Source organism: Castor canadensis, chromosome 12 (assembly GCF_047511655.1).
Source record: "Castor canadensis chromosome 12, mCasCan1.hap1v2, whole genome shotgun sequence".
NCBI classification, from domain to species: domain Eukaryota; kingdom Metazoa; phylum Chordata; class Mammalia; order Rodentia; family Castoridae; genus Castor; species Castor canadensis.
Genome location: NC_133397.1, coordinates 26586707 through 26608740, shown reverse-complemented (window position 1 = coordinate 26608740; position 22034 = coordinate 26586707). Strand labels below are relative to the sequence as shown.

Below are 22034 nucleotides of genomic sequence, written 5' to 3'. Positions count from 1 at the left end.
AAGCCACTTTTACAAATGAGAGGGGCAGTAACAACAATAGGGCCTCTGTTCTCACCCTGGAGAAGTGTAGGAGATGATGGCCTAGTCACACAAGCAAAAAGAAGTTGAGGTGGTTTGTATGATTTCACAGGACAAGGATGAGCTCAACCTTGCTGGCCCCTTTCTCTATGGTTTTCAGAGTTGAGGGAAGTCACTAGAAGAAAATTTTTGATCCACGATCTTGAGAGCTTTGTGGAAATTGGGGTCTCGACTTCCCTGAGTCAAAGACATCCTTGGGACTGCTGCCTCTCCCTTCACCCAACTTTTGAGTCCGGGCCACTAGGATACCTGCCATCCACGAGAGAACCAGGAGATGTCCCAAGAGCTTCCTGTGATTATAGGACTGACAGAACAAAACTCCCAATAAGAATGAACCTAGCTCTTGGAGTTCTAGACCAGATACCTGCCTGCAAGAAACGCTCAGAGGGAAGCTGCAAGAACTCCTTTCTCAGGTGGGAGGCTGCAGCTCATCCGACAGGCAGAAATCGCAATGGCAGCTCTGTTGCATCGCCCCCTAGAGTTAGAATGGGAGAGCTGTCATAAAATGGGACTGTACAAGAACCAGCTAATAGTGAAGTAGTACAAACCCACCTCCCAACAGGTTCAAAGACAACAAGCTTCTCTGTCACAGCTGGTCATCTTTCCATGTATCACATGACCTCTGTTTACCTTCCCACACTCATAAGTACCATATGCATGAATGCTGCTCCAATGTAGCTTGATTCTGGTAGTTTACGCCTGAGGATGGATTTGTCGGGCAATTTAAAATGTTTTCACGACACCCTTGACAACAATTGTCTTTTGTCTGACCTGTTGATCTGAGTTTTGTCCTTCACAACCAGTCATGTAGTCCAGTAGTCCAGTGTCCCTCGTGAGCAGATAGCCCCAAGAAATAAGCCACAATCATCCATCCCCTCCATGTACATACACACTTATATGCCTCTAGATCCTAGGCCAGAATCTTTTCTGTAAGCCTTAGTTTTCTCATCCAAGCATAAGGATGATAATAGTGCAGATCATGTAGGGTTGTAGAGAATATTAAGATCACAGATGCAAAGTGTTAATTAGCATTTGCTACTTAGTAAAGAGCTTGCCAGGGATATAAATTATAGTAAGCACAACTTAAATCTTAGTGTTGCGCTAGTGCTGGGAGTACAAAAAAATCTATTAGGTAAAGAAAGTATGGATGGATATCTTTATTACTAGGAAACTATAAATACAAGGTTAACTAAACACTACAGAGACTGGCTTTTATAATGACTGGAGTAGGGCAAAATCACAAGGAGAGGTGATTAAAGAGGCATTGAGGGAAGAAAAAAGAGTTGGACAGAAATAGCAGAGGAGCCACTTAAATGTGGGGTTACAGAAGAGTTTGGAGAAGGTTCACACTTGAGTTTGATTGGAGTGTCAATGGTGTGCTACAAAAGGCTAGAGAGAAGATGGTGTTCCTTTATATCAGGCATTTGCTCCATGGGCAATGGGGAGTCATCAAAAGTTCAAGAGTAGGGGAGGGCCTCACCAGTGTGGTACGTTAAGATGACCTGGCTGGGCTGGAGAGATGACCTGCAGCAGGAAGGTCAGTTAAGAGGCTGCTGGCGTGCTCTAGGCTTGGAATAATGCAGACCTGGTGCACTGGTGGCAGCAAGGATGCAAGGTAAGAGTTGTAGAAGTGGAATTCACAGTAAAATGAGTCAATCAGCTTCCAGATGCAGAAGAAGGCTCACAAAAGCTTAGTGGTGCATTAGGGTTTCTGGAAACCACACTTGGCCCTTCCTAAAGGCTGTTTCTTCTCCTCAGGTCTTAGCTGCATACCAGGACAGAGTGAGCCTATCTGCTACAGGGTTTTATAAGTAAGTCTGGCCTGGTTCCTTCTTATTTCTCACTCTGTTGTCATCTTAAGCTCCCAGGTCCCCTTCAGTTCTGATGCTGTTAGCCCATGGTCAGGAAAAAAAAAAAAAGCGGTTCTATCCAAACTTTTATCTAGTCAATAGATTTCTACTAATTTCAGTCTAAAGATGTTCTATCATGTGGGATTACAAACCTGTGTGCCATGGAGGCAAAAGCAGAAGCTTCCATATCCCAATACCCAAGTTCTAGTTCTGGTCTTAGAGTGGACATTTTCACTAGGAGAAGGAAATCAGGGAGATCCTTCTCATTTTGCAAAATCTGGAATGTCTGTTGCTCTGAGTTGGGCATCACTGTAACCTGCATGCTTCTTTGTGCTAAACCATGGGTTTCTTCCTTTCTTCCTCCTTTCTTTCTTTCTTTCCTTCCTTCCTCCCTTTCTCTTTTGTAATCCTAGGGATTGAACTCAGGGCTTTAAGCTTGCTAGGCAAGCGCTCTACCCCTTGACCCACAGCCCCTGCCCATGTGACTTGGGTGTTGTAAAAAGATGTGATATATTTTCTGTTGGTCATAAAGATTTAGCTATCTCCGGGAAATTTAACTAGGAACTTTTCTTTCCCAGATCAATTGATTGAAAGCTAATTTGATGTTTGTTCAAAATATCTTGCATGAATATGCAAACATTATGAACAGATCTACATTATATAAATGTATATGGAATGTTTTTCCCATGCTTTCTAGGTTATGTAAGATTTGACCTACACAAACACAAACCAATGGAAGTTTTCTCCTAAGTTCCTCTTACAGTTTTGGAGTTCAACTTGGGTTTAAGCAAGGTTCACCTAGATGAACATGGTGAAATCAGGGGTCAAAGAAGGTGGGGTTCCTTCTGGGAGGAGTCAGATGCCTCAGCCTTAGGTTAGTTTTTCTGTGGATTCTGGTCATATCAGTTCACATTATTTCTGTGTAATATATAAAATAACACAGGTACAGTGTACTATAAACTCTGGATGTGTGAATACCCATACACATATGACTCATGCAAAATTAGAACTGCATAAGGAACTCAGGATGGAAAAAGAAACAAATGTATAAGGGAGCATCTGTTCCTACTAACAACACTGTCCTCCAGTCACTGTGGGAGTTCTGAAAGGGTCAGAAGGTGGGAGTGGCTGTTTAAAGACGCAGGCTGACATGGGAACCTGCTCTGGTTACCTTAAGAAAGGTGAGCAAGTGAACATACGTTAACAGTCCAGCAACATCCCAGGCAGAACCGCGGTGCTGGAGACCTTGGATTCTAGTTCAGTTGATCTTTTAGAAAGTGACTTCCATGTCCTTCAGGAGCCCAGACACATCTGTCCCCTTTGTTTCTAACCTGTAGGAGCCAGCACACTGATACAAAACCCCAACACTCTCTACAGAATGATTATAGTTCATACCTTGGAAAAATGCCCAGGAATCCCTGAGTTTCATTAAAGGTTCAGAATATTCAGAACACATGGGCTTTTTTGGAGAACAGCTGAAAGAAAAATTAAAGTGTCGAGCCTTAAAGATTTTTGTGGGATAAATTGTGTGTGCATGGGAAAGGTGTGGGTTTTCTTACAACAGCATGTTCTCTTTTCTCTCCCAGGACACCCAACATTGGCTACAGCTTTGAGACAAACTCTGGGAATCCCTTCCACTACTTCACTTATGGGGTGGCTTGCTCTGAAGTAGAAATTGACTGCTTAACTGGGGATCATAAGGTAAGATGTTTGAGGAATTTAGTTTTATGAAGGAAGAGAAGAGAAACAACTGAACTGTACTACTAAGAGTCAATAGAGACAGGCCTTCTGGTTGGGAAAAGAATGCCATACGTCAGAAATAACCAAACACTTGATGAAAGGCCAGAGAGTACATATTTTGGGCTCTGGGGACCACAACATGGTTGCCTCAACCACTGAACTCCATCATTGTAGTGTCAAAGCAGCTGTATGTATGAACAAATGAGTGTGGCTGTGTACCAATAAAATTCTATTTGTGCACACCAAAATTTGAATTTCAGATCATTTTTCTTTGTCACAAAAACATTCTTTTCGGTCTTTTAATAATGTGATTATCAACCTATAGACCCTACAAAAAGAGAAGATGGGCTGGGTTCAGCCTGCAGAGTATAGATCTATCTAGACTCAGGTTCAATGCTGCAGGTCCCTGGGAACCTGCCCTTACTACTTGTGGGGAGCAGAGTATGAAAAGCCTATGAGAACTTGACATAAGAGCAGCTGTCAAATAGTATGCAGGCTGAGTTTGGCATGGCCCCAGCCACAGAAGGGTGCAAAGGCAAAATGCAGCACAGCTGCTTTTCCTAAGATGTTTACTTCAAGGGACAGCAGGTTTCTCTTGTTATGGTGTCACACCCCTCCCTGAGAACTGTTGCTCCACCTCCTTGCTTACCACTGTATATAAAAGATTCCCTGAAGGAGGATGGAGGATTGGATTGATTGGTTGGCTGCTTGTGAGGGGTGGAAGCTACTGCCGGGACTGCTTGTGGGGTTGGCTGCTGCTGCTGCGACTGTTGAGTGTCTGCGAGATGAAGGACCGAGACTTAAAGGAATAGAAAAGAAGCAAGGTTTTGAAGAATAGAGAAAAGAAGTAATGAGGTTGTTGTGCATCTCCATCTGAGCGCCCAGCACACCTGATTCCAACTTTACGCTTGTTTGTCTATCTTTTGTCCTTGCTGCATCTCCAGTCACCCCCCCAGTTAGGTCAGTAGGACAGGAGCTCACAAAGTTCATGAGAACTACTCATGTGTGAAAGTGTGCACAGTTTTTACTGATTACCAGGAGATCATTGCTGCTTCCCAACCCCTACCTAATTTGCTAAGATCTCAACCTTCAGCAATGACAATGGTAGTCAAGACTTGGTGAGAACTCTAACACCCGAGCTTGTTCCAGGCTCTCTGCTTGTAAAAAGCGCTGTTTGGATTGGGATTTACAGTCTAAGTGTCACCCAGACATATCTATAGCATTCCAAATATTCATTTCTTCTCAAACTGCTTCTATATTGCCACCTACTAGAACCTCCGCACAGACATTGTCATGGATGTTGGCTCAAGTTTGAACCCTGCCATCGATATTGGACAGGTAAGGCTCATGGGGAACAAGGGTGGTCACAAAGTAGGCCACTAGTGTGCCCCATCCCCCACCCCAGGGTCACCAGCTACACAGCATGTTGTCCAATGTCATGTTTAAATAAGCCATGGTACTCCCAGAGTGGAATTTGGACTGATGATAGCTCACCCAACTATCAAGGCAGAAAACAAATGAATATGGATTAACTTGGAAAGGGCATTTCATACCCCAGAGGACAAGGTGATGAATGGGGAAACATTGGATGCATGTGCACACATGCACACACAGAGTTTGAGATGAGCACAATATGGAAGGGAGATGGAGTTTGGGATCAATGCCCAGGAGCAGAGTCTCTCTCCTCATTGCTTTTCCACCCAGGACATCTTTTATGTTCCAGGAAATAAATGGTACAAGCATAGGGTGGTGGAGGCCCCCGAGGCAAAAGACTTGGGCTCAACTAGAACTAGAAAGAGTAAAGAGATCGTGCAAAGAACATCACTTTTGAAATATGGGGTTATTGGGCAGAACAGGTGAAGCAGGAGAAGAGATGAATCAAGAGTTGAGGTTGTGGGCATCTGATAGAAAATACACATCATATTTCTCAAAAATGGACAATTACCAAGAATGCAGAAATCTAATTATTGGTCACTGTTCACAAACTTACTGAATGACTGTTTGGAGAGCCCCTTCCCCCACTGTGGGTAGGTACTGAAGATGCAAAGATGATTGACAGTGGCCTCTTCCCAGAGTGCTTCTTTGGCTACAGTGGTGCCACATATAACTCTTTTTGGTGGTTCTGGGGTTAGGCCTTAAGGCCTGTGCTTGCTAGGCAAGTGCTGTACTAATTGAGTCACACGCTCCAGTCCTTATCCATCATTCTTTTGAGCAGGGAGATGGGAGATAAAATATAGGCGCCAGCATAGTGTGGCAGGTGCCCTAGAAGAGATCTGCAGACTATAGCAGGGACTCTTCTCCTAGAGACAGGCAGAGGTGGGGATCCAACAGGGCTGCAGGTAAATCTCAGAATCCTCTCTTCATGAAATTCTTCTTGTGACCTTGCTTCTTAGTTTTGGGTCACCCTTTCCCCAGTGACAACATGGAGGGAACAGCTCCATCTGCCTGGTGGCAGGTTTAAGTGGGAAATTACCAACCACTATGTGACCTTCTTAGAATTGCTGTCGAGTTTTGAAGTGACATTCATTGTCAACAACTTCGTTCTGCCTGAGACAGTCCTGCTAGGTTATCCTAGGCCTTGGGCAGGAGCCAGTTAAGCAGTTGAAGGCTGTGTTAGCTTCCTTCCAGGCTTCACTACAAGTGGGGCTTTGTGTCCACTATGGATAGCAGTCTCTGTCCTTGGGGAGGGAGAAGCAGTCACCACAGTCTCCATTATCTTGCAGGTGGAAGGAGCATTTGTCCAGGGCCTTGGTCTTTTCACCCTGGAGGAGCTGCACTACTCCCCCGAGGGCAGCCTGCACACTCGTGGCCCCAGCACTTACAAGATTCCCGCATTTGGCAGCATCCCCATTGAATTCAGGGTATCCCTGCTCCGGGACTGCCCCAACAAGAAGGCCATCTATGCCTCCAAGGTACTTGGGTCTGTGCTGCCTTCTGACCTGCACATGGGTGCACCAGGGCATGGGTGGTGATGAGGGGCTTCAGGCAAACCTGGAGTGTCTGCACAGGATGCTTCTCGAAGAAGGAAGAAGGTTGATGCTGGCCTTGGTGAGGACAGCAGAGGGCTCTGGGCAATCTCTCTCGAGGACCAGCTGAATGGGGCTGAGGACGCCAGCTTAGTATGGTCCAAAAGAGACTCCATTTGGTAGATATTAGAGGAATTCTTTAATGAAATCCCACAGGTCAAACTGCGACCTACAGCCATATGTCAGGCTTCTTCCCTGGTGCTTAATCCTTGGATATGATTTTGCAGATAGAGCATCCCATCCCGTCTGTGGTCTTGTGAGAATCAGAAAATCTGCTGTGGCTGTGGACAATGTCCTTGTCTTCACCCTGCTCTCTCCTTCAGTTGCCAAGGCCCAGTTTTATGATTTGGCCAGCATACTTGGGGAGGATTGTGAACAGCTGTCCTCTATTTCTGGCCTGTCCCCAGTTTAGCTGATTGATATAGTCTTACCTCTATTCTTTCCTTTTTTTTTTTTTTTTCAGTGCTGGGGATTGAACCCAGGACCTTGTGCATGTTAGGCAAGCACTCTGTCATTGAGTCACACCCCTAGTGATACAGTCTTACATCTATGAAGGAACACAGATAATCATTTGTAACCAATGAAATGTCCATTTGCCTATCTCATGGTTTACTTTACTGTGACTGTGTGGTGGCTCTCACACAGGGTGTGTGGTTGCTTCTCACCCTTTACCATGTATTGGAGTCACCAGGGCTTATGACAATAAAAATATACCTCTATAATCACACCTCTAGGAAGTTTTATTAAGTAGTTCTGGGTGGTAGGGCCCTGAAACACGTACTTGTAATAAGAATCTTTAGTGATTCTGATACTGGTGGGCTCTCTTCTGTGCTTTAGGGGGACAAAAGCCAGTTGTTGCTAGGTAGTGTTTTAATTCCTGTTTGTCTATTTTATGCCTATAATTCCAGCAGATGTTTAAGTGTAGTTATGGTGCCTGTCAGTGTTGGTGTTAGAATTGCAGGTCAATTACTTCTCTAGGCTAGTAACAGTGAGGAAAGGGTTAAAACTCATTTGTAACTTTTAATGGTACATTACATGGTAGCATCAGATAAAATTGCATAGGAAGAACTGAAAGAAATATGGCCATGAGGTCTGGTCATTTAGGAGATGTGTGCTCAGCTTCACATTAATTCTGGTGTGGCCCTATTAGTGCTGGGCGGGGATGGGGGACTTTGCTGACATCAACAGTGAAGTAACTGGCAACCTGTTCACAACCTGGTCTGTATGGTGATGTAGAGACTGGGGCCACTCTGCCTGATCCGCTGGTTTGGGCTGTCTTTTCAGGCTGTAGGGGAACCACCCCTTTTCCTAGCTGCCTCCATCTTCTTCGCCATCAAGGATGCCATCTGTGCAGCTCGAGCTCAGCACACAAATTATAATGTGAAGCAACTTTTCCAGCTAGACAGTCCTGCCACCCCGGAGAAGATCCGCAATGCCTGCGTGGATCAGTTCACCACCCTGGTACAATGCCTCTCAAGTGCCCTCTCTACCTGGGATGGGCTGGCAAACTGTGGGGGAAGCTTCTGCAGAGAGGAGAGGTGTCGGGCTCTTCCTCACCTGGGCAGCCTTGGGTCAAGGGCTGCCTTTGCTGTGTAGTGTGGAGACCCACTTGAACTTGCAAGAGAATAATAAGAAATCCCTTTAAAACTGCAGATTGTAGCTGCGCTTCCCTAGGGGTGGGAGGATTGTGTGGTGCATAGTTACCACGCATAGATTTTGCCATTTTCCATCAGGCTGCAGGTGATGGATAAACCTCCAGAAGAGCCTAATGTCTGGTATTAATCACTACCTTCTGGTGACCCTTTTTGTCAAAGACACGGGATGAGGCACTATGGAGGTGGAGGGAAAGAGAAACTAGTACCATCAACTACATCTGTCTCATGATTACCGTGTGCCATGCTGACATGGGACACATAGGTGCCCTTGGGGATGGTGCAGCCTTTTGGGAAACCAGATGACTGAGTTGTGTGCTGATTGATTACCTCCATGGAGGGGAAGGTAGTTGAGGAATTCCATGGTCATCAGAGTCACCTTGAGGAACCCACAGGTGATACTTTTAATGGATGATGACTGGCAAAAGAACTTGGTGGGACTGCTCCTTCCACTGTTGCACTCCCAGAGCCAGCCCAGTCTGCGTTGTGCTGATGCAGTTGCTTCACACACATCCTATTGTCTTGCACTCACAACCTCTGTTGGGTTGGCCAAGCCTGACTGTTCGTGATTCTTGGGTTAGGTTTCCTCCTTTTGAAATTCGATAGATCTTTGAGTTTAGAGGTGAAGTGGGTACTCATGGACCCAAAGTGTTCCAGGCATGGGGAGGAGGTAGGAGGCAAATCTGGTATCCTAGACCTTTGCCTGAGGGCAAAAGAGGTATGTGGGTCCCCAGTCAGGCCACCTTCAGCTCTGCCAATAGCTTTTGCTATGAGGTGAGAACTATACAGAATCATGTGTGAGCATTTAGGTTGTGAAGTTTGCACAACTGGGCAGTCATTTTCCCATGGGCTAGAACCCACTATTGCTCCCAGTTACCCAAACCCCATTTCCTTGACAGTAGTGTTGCTTCATGCCTCTCAATAAGCTCATACATGGTGCAAGGCAAGCTCAACTCTGTAAAACGTCCCTCAGAGGCTTAAAATCCCTGCAGTGGGTTTGCATGAGCAGCTGATTCTTTGAGTCAGTTGTGCTTTTTAAGGACTGTGAGTGCCTTGTGAGTAGGGGCCACTACTAAATTGTGTATCACCATCTCTCCAGAGCACAGCAGCACCATGGAAAGTATTCAGTTAAAATAAAAAATAACTAGGAAATAAAGGGGTCTTGCACTGGAGCATTCCTATTGGCTGAGACTATAGAATGGGATTTGGTCTTGGAATGTGGTTGGCAGTGGGGGGTGGCAGGTAGCATGTGTGGGGCAGGGTGGGAGTGGCACCATCAGAGGACCCTGGCAATGAGAATGCTCTCCTTCTTTCCTAGTGTGTCACTGGAGCACCAGAAAAGTGCAAACCCTGGTCTCTGCGTGTCTGAAAAGAAAGTCCCTAGAAGTGTTCTTTGCTACAGTTTGGCCTCCATGGAGCACAGGCTTGTGTTGCAGAGCACGGATCTATACAAGCTGGATGTCATAGCTGTGATTTAGCAGGATGACTTTTGGAAGAAAATGGAATGTGTTGGAAGATTTTAATCAAAATCCATGATTTGCAAACATAATGATGAGCAAATTCAGAAATGATCGGCCTAAGTAGCAAATAAGCAAGTCTGTTTTGATTGTGCCTTTGAAAGAGATTTGGGGGGTGTTTGTGCTATGTCCCAACAAATCCTCAAGTGCTGACAGTGTCTGTCCTTCTAATAGGATTCCCACAACCTCCAGAAGCATAAACCAACGTTACTCAATCTGTGTGCCTTCCTCAGAAAGCCAATGAATGTCATATGACCTCAGATCCATATTCGCATTTCACAATGAGGCAGTTGGGTAAGGTTAAAACCTCCAACCATCTCTGGGTCATTTGAGAGAATAAAGAAGAAACAAATTCAAGGTTAATTGGATGCAATTTTGTTTATGCTATACAAAACAAGATAATGCAAAAATTCAACCAAACTAATTATTGAGTGCCTAAAACATGCCAGATTTCTTCCCTCTTTCCCTGGGGCATTAAAAAAAAATTGATCAGGTTTAAGGATCATCTTCATTTTGAAGCCAGAATAATTTTCACCTGGAAATGATTCTGTTGAAATCAATATTAGCTAGAGGGAAAAGAGTCAAGGAGCGTGGGTTCTCGTCCCAGCATTGTCTCTGTCTGTGTGATCTTCAACAGTCATTTCCCTTTCCTGTTCTTCATTTTACTGCAAAATGAAAGGGTTAGACTTAGATAATTTCTAAGATCTTCTCCTGCTCTAAGTCTATAAATATATGACCCTAAAATTCCAGTCATATAAGGTACCTGCAGCTATCAAAGACATGGCTCCCTTTGCTGTTTTACAATGTCTGGGTCCAATGAGCTGTGCCGAGATTCCCTCAGGTTCTTGCAGGTGGTAAAGAGAACAGGAGAAAGACAGGTCCATTGCTCCAACAGGTGATTCCATCACAACATGGTGCTGGGTGGACTGTGTGACATTGTTTGTGCTGTCACTGTCTAAAACACTCACCTCCCAGACAGAGCCCACAGTTCTGGCCATGGAAGGAAGACAGGGGAAAAGATGACATTGAGCTAATGGTTGATGTCACTAAAAATTAAATTGTTGGTTAGCATGTGAGAAAGGCTTATTAATCATAATAATTACACCAAATGCTACTACCATCTTCCGTATCATAGACAACCTTCATTTTTAAAAAGTACACACATACACACACACTTTCTTACAAAATTCTTTCTTTAGTGTTTTTTAAAATATGGTGCCTCTTTTTTGCTTAAGGCTAAAGAGCTCTAAAATCAAACTGGCATTTACAGTGAGTTATGTGAATCTATTTTTGGATGATTTTCTGTAATGTTTTGAGGCAGGAATTGTGACTTGTCACTCATTACTAGTGAAGCTCTCAGGGTTGAGCAGTGACTGCCTTTGGTACCAAGGCAAAAGTAGAGTGGTTAAGCAAATCCAACAAGAAAGTGCTTTTTGAACTATAAATCATGGTGCTACTTTGATACCTTGCTTTGCCTTAATGTCTTAATCTGTAAAGTGCCCTGTCTACAGAGTGGGATATCTAGGGTTTTTTTTTTTTTTTTTTTTTTTTGGAGTTGGACAAGACATGCAGTCAACACCATCTGCAGTGTGACACTTTAGCCTGCAGAGGGCAGTATAAGATCGTAGATGAGACAGTTCTCCAGCTGGCCCAGCAACATGGCATCTGCGGTTGTTACTAGGGCACTGATTTGACGTCTCATAGTAAATCAGATGTCCTCAAGGGCCTCTCCAAGAGCTGGATCTGAACCTGACAGTCTGACAAAATCTCCTCAAAGGAGCCCTTTAAGGACGTGGGTCAGCATTGGGAGCCTGAGCTCCAGATGGAAGGCTAGCAGTGGGAATGTGATTCTTGTTTTTTTGAGCATCTGCAACATACCAGGTGCCAATTCTAATGCTTTACCTGCAGGCTGTCATTTAATCCTTCCAGTGACCCTAAGGAGTCATACTGTAATCATTGTAACCATGGGAAGGAGAAACTCTACCTCTTGCCATGGCAAACCACTTATTCAGGGTTGTTTAGTCTTAGAAACCCACCACTGTGGGCAGCAACTTGGCCTTGTAGGCTGAGAGACCTGGCATAAATTGGGAATTGATCTGCCTGTCAGAGAGGACCACCTGCTGTGCAGGCTTACTGAGGCTGGTAGGGAGTCCCATGTTGGTGCAGCCAATGTGGACAATGGACAAGCCTCATCCTACTCTAGGGACAGGATGGAGGTCGTAGGAGGCGCCCTGGGCAAGGCATAAGAACAGAAATAGTCCTGGCTGATTGATTTATGACTGGGAACATCCCAAGATCTGTGATATTTTTATCTTTAGCTGAGGGAGAGCTTGGAAACCAGTCCATACACTTCCAATTTGGATCCTGGGAAAAGGCTATTGAGAACATGCAGCTTCCTTCAAGTGGTGAGGCCTGACATTGCCCTGGTGCCCCCCTCACCCTGGATTGCCCTTTTGTTTTGTTTCTATCCTGAAGTGGGGGAGGACATGTCCCTGAGGCAGGAGACAGATTCTATGACAATCTCATCACCTGAAACAAAGCAGTCCATTGATGGGAGTGGAAAAGCCAGGATCTGCCCAAAGGGATTCTGGCGTCATCTCTGCCCTTGACCTGACCTGCCTTGGCCTTGTGTAATGTCCCAGATCAACTCAGCATCCCAGAAACACAAGGACCTTGGGGAGCATCAAGTGCAATCCCTTTATTTTAGAGACAAGAGATCCAAGCCCGTAAGGGTAACTGGCTTGTCTAGGGTCCCAGGCCCTTTAATGGCAGAATCAGACTTACATGGCCTTCCAACTCCTGGTCCAGCCTTTTCAATGAAACCATGCATGCCCTAGTCAATGGGCCTTTGGGTCAGTGAGCTGGGGAGCTGATAGAAATCTAGTTTCACTGGCTGGGAATGAGGCCTGGATAGCACAGGGCCCAAGATGAGCACTGTGGCAAAGACTGGGCATTTCCCTCTCTGCCTGTGCTCCCAGGACAAGATGCTAAAATGGGATTCTTCCCCAAGCCCACGTGCAGGGAACAAAACAGTAAGTGCAAAAACATCACCTCATTCCAAATTGAGGCGCTAAGTCATCTGCAGAAGACTTGCAGAGGGGGGTGGTGAGAAATTGAGCTTGCCTCTGTTAGTTCAGCGCCCTCTGGGAGAAGAAGGTAGTAGAATGTAAAGTCTGAGAGGTTTTATTTGGAGATAACATGCTGTACATCCTCCCTGACAAGTGGGGAGGGAGCATGTGAATGTGTGGGAGGAGCTGTCTCTCCAACAAAGCAGGGAAGGAGGAACTTCAGTCGATCACTCAGAGACCCAGACTGAGAGATGTGCCTGGGGGTTGTGCGTCAGGGAAGTGAAAGGAAGGAGGTAAGCTACACTCTTATAGGAACACAACAAGGATGCCAATGTGACCACATCAGAAAGAGACATCTAGGAGGACTGCCTGGAGGGGGCAAGGCACTCCAACAGAGGAAGGGACCATCTGAATGCCCCAGGATCAAAATGGTGTAAGGCCAGTTTGCTCCAGCAAGGTCCCTGAGGAATACTCATGCACCCTTACCTGCCTCTACTGTTCCAGCCTAACATCCTCCCCTCCCACTCCTTCTAGTAGGGAGGAAGGTAGCAGAGCTTCCTATTGGACCTTTGTGGCTTGGAGTGAGACCAAGGGTTGGTCTTGAGTGTTGAAGGAGAGGCATAAAAATGGGAGTGCATTCGCTGTTCCCATTGTTCTGACATGTTGCTGCATTAGCCCTGGGAGTCCAGAGCACATTTCTGACAGTCTTAATGGCCTGTGGCTTGCTCCCCTCTTCTCCTGCCTCCCCACCTTCATCCCACCTAGCAGGTCCCTTTCCCTGTTCAGTCAGTGGTTCTAACCCATGAGCTGCTGACAGGTGCTGAATTGGCCTGTGTACCAGCCTTAGTGGAGGTGGGAAGCAAGCAAAGGCAGTGACCACAATACCATCAGCAGTCAGCAGGACTCCAGGAAGTACACTACCTAGTGGTGCCACCTCGGCTAGGCTGAGCACCTGCCCCAAGGCAGCGACACTCATGTCTCAGCCCACTCTTGGGTGTTAGGAGCTGAGTATTCCACCTGTGGACTGCAGACCCTTCTGCCTCTCCTCTTTCCTCTTCTCTCTCAGGCCATTAGCTCCTCTGAACTTCAGAATTTTCATCTGTGAATAAGGCATAGATGATCACTGGGCTGCCAGGAGGATTGAGACTGAGTGAGGATAAAAGGCACATTGTAGATAGCAGAGTTGTGGTTTTCAGGCTTTGATGATGCCTTATAAGGGGAAGACCACCAGGAAATCATGAGCGAACTTTCCAAAATTCTGGTGGAAAAAAGATGCAGGAATGAGTCAAACTTGACCATAATGAGGTGTGGGGCGACAGGGGAACAGGCAGTATGTGGATAGCTGTGGTCTTCAACCAGGCAAGACCACTGCACATCGTTATATTTTGAAACAAATAACACGAGTGGTTATTATCACGTCTCAGCTTTTCACACTAATGTGATTTTCCCAACAGCATGGACTAGGGAGGGGGGGGTCCCTTTTCAGCTCCCCATATCCAAGAGACACAGATGAGATTAGGGGAAAGAACCCATAAACCTCTGCAGCTTATTTCACAAGCCTTTATCCTAGCTTGCAATCATATTTATTTTATATATTAATTTACACCTAAGGGCCAGCAGCCTGAGCACTGTCAAATTCCAAGCACCAAAAATATTTAGCTATCCTCCTGCACACACCGGGTTTTTAAAAATGCTATCATTATTCATCATCAACCAGCTACTCCTTTCTACATTTGCAAATATTCTTAGGTTCCATATTTCAATTTGTAACTGCCATAGCAATTCATTTTATTAAACAATAACCATTCATCCAAGTCGTCAGCCATCCCCGAACAAAAATTTAGCCCTGATGTACATGAGGTGTTGTGCTATGTGCTGAAAGGAAAATGAAGATGAAACAGCCTCATCCATTGCTCAGAGTAGCACCCAGACTGGTAGGAGAAACATGATGTCACAGAAATAACTCTAAGGCCAGGGAGACTGTGATTGTGGCTAAAGAGACTCAGGAGCAGTGTGCTGGGGGAATTTAGAGGAATGGACACTCATTGATAGAGGGAGGAATCAGAGGCGGTTTCACAGAAGTGGCATTTGTATTGATGCTGAAGGGCAGTCAATGTATCAGTCTGTTTCGTGTCGTTGCAATGGAATACCTGAGGCAGTTAATGTTATAAGGAGAAATGATTTGCCTAGCTTGCAGTTCAAGGCCATGTTTGGGCCTCTGGTGAGGGCAGTACGTTATGACTAGAGTGGGGGTGGGGCGCAAGTGCTCATATTTTGAGCCAGAAAGCAGAAAGAGAGAGAGAGAGAGAGAGAGAGACCAGAGGGGTCCTACAATCTCCTTCATGGGTACACTCTCGACCTAAGGACTTCCCCACTGATCCTACCTCTTAAAGGTCCACAGCACCTTCCAGTACTGCCACCCTGGGAATCAAGCTTTTGTATTTAGACCTTTAAGGGACACACATCTAAACCATAGCAACATATTCATTTTCTATTGCTGCTGTAGTACATCACCACAAATTGAACAGTTCAACACAACGGCTATTACCCTACAGTTCTGTAGGTGTGGCCACAGTGTGGTTTTCCTGGTTCCTCTACTTGGAGTTTCACATAACTGAAGTCAAGGTGTCGGCACAGCTATGTTCCTTTCTGGAGGTTCTGAGGATAAAATCTGCTCCCAAGCCCATTCACATTGTTGGCTGGATTCAGCTTCTTGTGGTTGTAGGACTATTGTAAGGTTCCCACCTGTGAGCTGGGGAATGCTCACAGTCCTCATGCTTTCCTTGTGACCCCTCCAGCAATGGGGGACAAGTCTCTCTCATGCTTCCCATCTCTCTGACAACTTCTGCCACATCTTTTCTGACTCCAGCTGGAGAAAGTTCTGCACTTTTATGGCTCATGTGATTAGATTTTTTTGGGCCCACCTGGATAATCCAGGATCCTCTTTTGATTGAGGATCTGTCAAGTAAAGCACACCTGCAAAGTCCCTTCTGCTATGCAATTTAACATATGCACCAGATCCAGAGATTAGGACTTGGACGTCTTTGAGGAACCACCATCTTGCCTAGAATTAGGTAGAATTTATATCTGCTGAGTCAGGCCTTGGGGCTCTTTAGGCATAGAGAGTGAAAGGAACAGAGCCATGAAGACAGGAAACCACCAATAGGGAGCAGTGAAAACAGTCGGCCTTCCCAGGATGCAAAGCAGCCAGTTCCTCCAAATGATGAGATATGGGCAAAGCTCTTGGACAGAGTAAGGCCTTCTGAAGGACACTCTAGGTCCACTGAGGTGTGCGGGACATTCAGCGCTACTCATTCTGTGGGTGAGATAGCTGTTAGCATCTCTACACTGTACATGTTCCGTTCCTCAAGATGTGACTCTGTGAAGCTGTGTACCTTCAATAAGCAACTCTTACTGAGTATTCCGTTTTCCTTGCATAAGTACTGGCGTATCAAAATCATGATCCTGACCCTCAGAGAGACAACCTGTTAATGCTTTGGTGTTTTGCCTTTAAAACTTGGCAGTATATCCACCCAGCCTTCCATGTCTATTAATATTCTTCCTCAATGTTATTTTTAATGGATACGTAATCTTCCATTGTCTGGCTAGTGCCATAGTTTATTTAAGAATCCTCACAATGTTGACATTTGGCTTGTTTCCAAGTTGTCTTACCATCATCAACAAGGCTGAGATGAACATAACAAGGTTGTTTTTTTGGATATGTTAAACAGGATGTCATCAGACCCTCAGAAGGAATGTGGAAAGGAACCTGGGTGTAGTTACAGTTAGAAGGGTGACCAGTCCCTTCTAGTTTCTTCACTGGGGGGCCTCTTGGTAGAACCACTGTGTATTGTTTTGTCTTTTAACTTGATTCAGCTGCACCTGTGGGCTCCAGGTGGGACCCTTGGCACCCAGAGGAAAGATGCAGGTGCTGTGGCATTGGAGGAGGACTCCTGGAAGGAGGAGGTGTCAGCTATAGAGTACAGTGGTGCTCCGGTTGGGGAGGTCCTCAGGTGGCAGACTCCTTGAGCCTGGTGAGAGGAACCACCAGGGAGAAGAGCTAGAACTTTCTGGTACCTTCTCTGGGAAACTGGTTCTTTAGGAAGGAAGAAAGCAACAAAGGACTTGTTGCTTCTTTAGAACAAAGGAAGAAAGAACAAAGCATGGTGCCAGGCTACGACAGTGGCAGTGGCAAGACCTGTCCTGCTTCTCTTTATCCCACTCCTGCTTCTGTTTCCTCCTGACTCCCTCCAGATGCCTGGACAAACTGGAAAACCTTAAAACAGAGCCTCTTCCTCTGGAGTTTCCTCTACAGGGTGGGGATTGACAGGGGACAAGAGATCTTTCTGGGGCAATGGAAACCTTCTATATGTACATTGGGATGTGGGCTATGCATCTGTCAAAACTCATTGAATGGTGGACTTAAGAGCTATGCATTCCACCACATGTAAATGATTCTCAATTTAAAAAAAAATGTGCTCTAGATTTGCAAACCAATAACCTCGCTGTATTTATGTACATTGTATGGGGTGGGGCTGTGTACAGCACATTTCCAACCCTTGCCCTCTCATCTGCAGAAAGCCCTGCCCGTAGGAGGGGTGTTTAAGATCCAGCCTATAAAAGTCTAGCATGGCACCTGACAAGAGATAGGGAATGCACATGTGGGATCTATTCCAGAACCCACAGGAACTTTTCCAGAGAGATCTGCAGCTGGTGCTGGGTTGCCTCTTATACTCTTGGTTTCCTCTGTGGGGAGGTGGTGAGTCAAGGAGCCCCTGGGAAGAAAGGAAAGAAGATAGGGGTTGGGATGCTACTAACTGCTTATTTCTGAGAGCCAGAGAAACCTCAATCCAGTACAGTGGCCTGTGTCTGTCCGGGGTGGTACCTGAGAGTTGAATGGAGAACTGTGAGGGGCAAGGAAGAGGGTGCTGAGGAATTTACATTTGTGACAGAAGGAGGTGGGACTAGGGTATAAGGGAAGATGCTTTATTTTTTCTTTGCCAAGGTAATGAAAGGGAGGAGTAACAATAGTGACAGGCAGAGCCTGGCTCAGGGCTGCTCCAGTGTCTCTGCCAGCCCTCCTCTATCCTCTACTGTCTTTTATGCCTCATGTAAATGAAAATGAGCCTGATTACTGTGGTGCCCTGTCAACTGACAGCAAAGTCTGGAGGGATTATATACACTATCTGCTTTAGTTCACATGTTATTTACATTTGAACAGCAAGCTGCATGTCTTAAAGTCTAGTTACTGGGAATGTGTAGGCCATGATTTGTGTTGATGTCGATCTGCATCTCTACACACAATAAGGCTAACCATACAACCTGCAGTGAGGTATAGTCATAGCAATGAACCAACCATATGTTACCATTAAAGATCAAGAAGAGCAGCAATGGGAAATTATGGCCAGTTCAAGCCATCAATAACGCTCCTCTGATTACAGGGAGCCCGTCTAAGTGTGAATGAGGGTTTGTAGTGACTTTTGTGGACAAGTGCCTTATGGAGGTCTGCTGGATGGCTTGGTACTGCAGTAGTAGTTTGGGTCCACTGTGAGCCTGGCTAAATTCCTCATGTGATGTGTTAATCCAGTTTTCTATTGCTGGGACAAAATACCTGAGATAAGTAACTGGAAAGGAAGAAAGGTTTGTTTTGCTCATGGTTTCAGTTAATGACTGCTTGGCGCTGTCACTCTGGGCCTGTGACTACAAAATACATCATGGTGAGAGTGCACAGTGGAGGAGGTTTCTTTGCCCCACGGTGACTAGGAAGTGAAAAAGAAAGAGGAAGAGGTGGGGTTCCAATATCCCCTTCAAAAACAAGTCAGTAATGACTCAACTTTCTCCAACTACACTCCACCTCCTAAAGTTCCGCCATCTTCCTGTAACGCCAAGGCTAGGGACCAAATCTTTAGCATATAAGCCTTTGGTGAAGTTTACAAGCGAGTTGTGACCTTACAAGTTCCAAATAATAACAACAATAATAAACTTGATAAACAAATAAATAGATAGGTTTTAATAAATGATTTTTTTTAATGGAAAAAATTAAAGGAAGATCAGTGAGTGGCTTAGCAGAATCTTTTGATTGTTCCATGGGACTATTACACCATGAGAACCTTTTACGAGAGCAACCAAATTGCTTGAGCTGGTTATTGAAAATGCAGCTTCCTGGGTCCTCTCAGAGAGATTCTGATTAAATGAGTGTGGAGTGGGCTCAGGAAACTGTAGTTTAAACATGTGCTGGAGTGGATGCTGATATAGGTGTCCACAGATACAAACAGATGGAAACTGCCCAAGAAGGAGAATGGGGTCCACGATAAGCCAGGTGCTGTGTGCACCTGCCATTCAGAGAGCATTTCCAGGGTTGGAGCTTACTTCTATGAATTCTGGGTGGGAAGTGGGTTGGGCTTTTTATGTATCCAGAGAAAGGGAAGACAGTGAAGACGAGTCCAGAAAGGGTAGGATCTCTACATTGGAAAAACTTTCAGTTTGATCATTGAGTTTTGATAGCTTAAAAGGCACTAAAGATTTCTTAGAGGAGATGGGCCTAGGAATGAGGGACTTAGCGGCTCAGGCCAGAGAAGCAGTGTGGAAGGAGAAGGGACCACGGAGAAGGATGGAAAGACATAGGAGAGGTGATAAAGGGAAAGAAGAGCACATACCTGTTGCACTCATTACATTCCAAGGGCTGTATATGTGTCATCCCACTCACTGCTCTCAACAGTACCCCAGGATAGGCAAGCACATATCTTCTTTCCATGGCAGGAGGCAGTGGCTCCCAAAGGTTAACTAACAGAGGCTAGAAATCAGGATTTCATGCCTGGACTATGTGGCTCTTAAGCTCTTGCTTTTTACTGTGGCTTCTTAAGGCAAGTAAAGGATTGCAGCCGCCATTCATCTGTGTAATTCTTCATTATTCATTCACTGACCACGTGATGGGCTCCTACTAAGTGCTACAATGCTGAGACAGAGCTGGAGGTTGATGGGTAAACAAAGCACACTGTCCTAGACCTTAGTGGAAACAACCTCACACACAGTTATCAGTTATCACATTGCAAACAGTTGTAAAGAAAGGAAAATTGCAGGTTCTCTGAGAAAACAAACAGGGAATCTTCATTTAGACTGCAGGGTCAGAAAAGGCCTCTGTAGGAATTTGATATTTAAGCTGAGAATTGAAGGGGTAGGAATTAGGGGTAAAATGTTCCAGAACTATGTTGTCTAAAAGAACTTTCTGTGATGATGGAAATATTCTGTATTGTGTTATCTAATGTGATAGCCACCAATTACATGTGACTATTGAGCACTTGAAATGTGTCTAAGTATGACTAAGGGGCTGAGTTTTTCATTTTATTTTATTACAACTAATTTAAATATATATATATATATATTTCAAAAGTCACATGTGCTAGTGACCACTGTATTAGATGGCACATCTGTAAAACAAATGAGAAGTTTTAAGAAAGGGCCTGAGCTGAAAAGGGTTTGGTAGCTTCCAGAAAACTAAAGTGTGTTGAGACAAGAATGAGAATGAGGCAGGGCAAGTGTAAGACCAGGGCTTAGACTATGCAGATGCTCAAAGTATCAGGGCTGAGTATGAAGACACTCAAGGGAGCAAGGCTGGGTGTCAGGTAACCCGAGAGGCTTTCAATTTCAGTGAAATGAGAAAACTTTTGAAGGGTTTGGAGAAGGGAAGTAGCGTGGTCAATTTTTGTGTTAAGATCACTCTGCACTATACCAAAGACTCCAAGGGGGCTAAAATTCAAGGAGGAACATTGTCATTTCCTAGGCTAGGGATGTATGTGGCTCAGCCTAGGCTGAAAACTGGGGAAATGAATAAGCATCAGTGAATACATATTAATTGTAACTTTTAGCTAGACTCAACAGAGCCTACATTTTTAAACAGGCAGAATCCAGCAACATACACTTGTGTGGTCTAATATAGTAGCCACCAGCCCCTGTGCTAATTTAAAATTAATTAAAATTCAATGGAATTTTAAAATGTTGCTATCTGCGCTAGCCACATTTCATATGCTCAAAGGCCACATGAAGCCAGTGGCTGCCATTATCGGGTGGAGGGAGCTTTGGGCAGGGAGCTTCTAGTGAGCGTCCCATCACTGCAGGAACATCTGGATAGTCCCAAAGTCACATGGTGGCACTTAAACAGGATTGAGAAGAGATCGAAGAGGTCGTCAAGTCCAGCACCCTTACCGTAGAGATGACGTGCCACAGGACACCTAGTGAATGACATTAGAAATCGCAGCCTCCTCCACTGGCCTGCTTTGGAAGCATTGTTAAGGAAATACCAGCTTTTCAAAGGGCTTTGCTTGTAGTGACAACAACTTATTTTTCTCCAAGTTTTTGTCTAAGAGAGGTGGATGAAGCAGAAGTGAAGGGGACATGGGTGGAGTAATGACATCTGTCAGCTGGCTAAACAAAGGAGTTACTAGCAGTGACCACGTCAGGAAAGGATCCTGGAAGGCTCAGGACTGATTTTTACTTTGATAGTTAAATAAATCATGGCAGCCCTAAGAAGGAAGGGTAAGATACAAACCACAAAAACACAACTACCGCTATTGTTTCTGAGTCTCATTGTTAAGAGACTCAGAAGTTTCCTTCAGTTCCTTTGGCAGACAAAAAGGCACCACACAGGGAACCTCATTTAGCCTTTACATTGAAATACTAAAGAAGTGGGTTCCAAAGAAAGATGGTTACCTCACACTTTGCACACAGATTAGACCCCAAGTGGCCCTTGAAAGCTCTCAGGAAGCAAAAAGGAGGAGAAGGAAAAGGAGGAGGAGGAGGAGAGAAAAACTGAGATAGCAAAGCCTCCTGCTGATTTGGCAATTCTGGGAACAATGAAGAGAGTTAGGAGATGGTAGTGAAGAGGGGAAAAGCCTGGCTTTCCTCACCTCTGAACTTCTGGTATGGGCAGGACTTGGCTTCAGATAAGTTATTGGTAGAAGGGAAGTAGAGGTAGCCTGAGAAGCTTGCCTGAGGAGGAGAGGAACACACAGTGGGAGGAAGGCAGACGACTAGGGGTTCATGGTTCCCTGGCACCCAGTTACTAAACCTGGGACGAAGTTCACTGTGCACTGTTGGGTTTATCACC

The 22034-nt window shown here is 45.2% G+C and overlaps 1 protein-coding gene across 3 annotated transcripts in view; it reads left to right on the top strand.

Annotated features, from left to right (window-relative positions):
• The window catches only part of Xdh (xanthine dehydrogenase), a 59279-nt gene extending 49053 nt beyond the window's left edge, over window positions 1-10226 (top strand). For 2 of the 3 annotated variants that reach the window (XM_020187219.2, XM_074049451.1), the window contains 6 exons: window positions 1837-1889; window positions 3515-3629; window positions 4941-5006; window positions 6392-6580; window positions 7979-8155; window positions 9665-10226. In XM_020187219.2, the coding sequence (XP_020042808.1) occupies window positions 1837-1889; window positions 3515-3629; window positions 4941-5006; window positions 6392-6580; window positions 7979-8155; window positions 9665-9715 (651 nt within the window). In that variant the 3' untranslated portion in view covers window positions 9716-10226. Of the gene's footprint in view, window positions 1-178; window positions 1801-1836; window positions 1890-3514; window positions 3630-4940; window positions 5007-6391; window positions 6581-7978; window positions 8156-9664 lie in introns of those variants that run through there. The other variant, XM_074049450.1, reaches the window with a different exon arrangement.
• Window positions 10227-22034: the final 11808 nt, after the last annotated feature.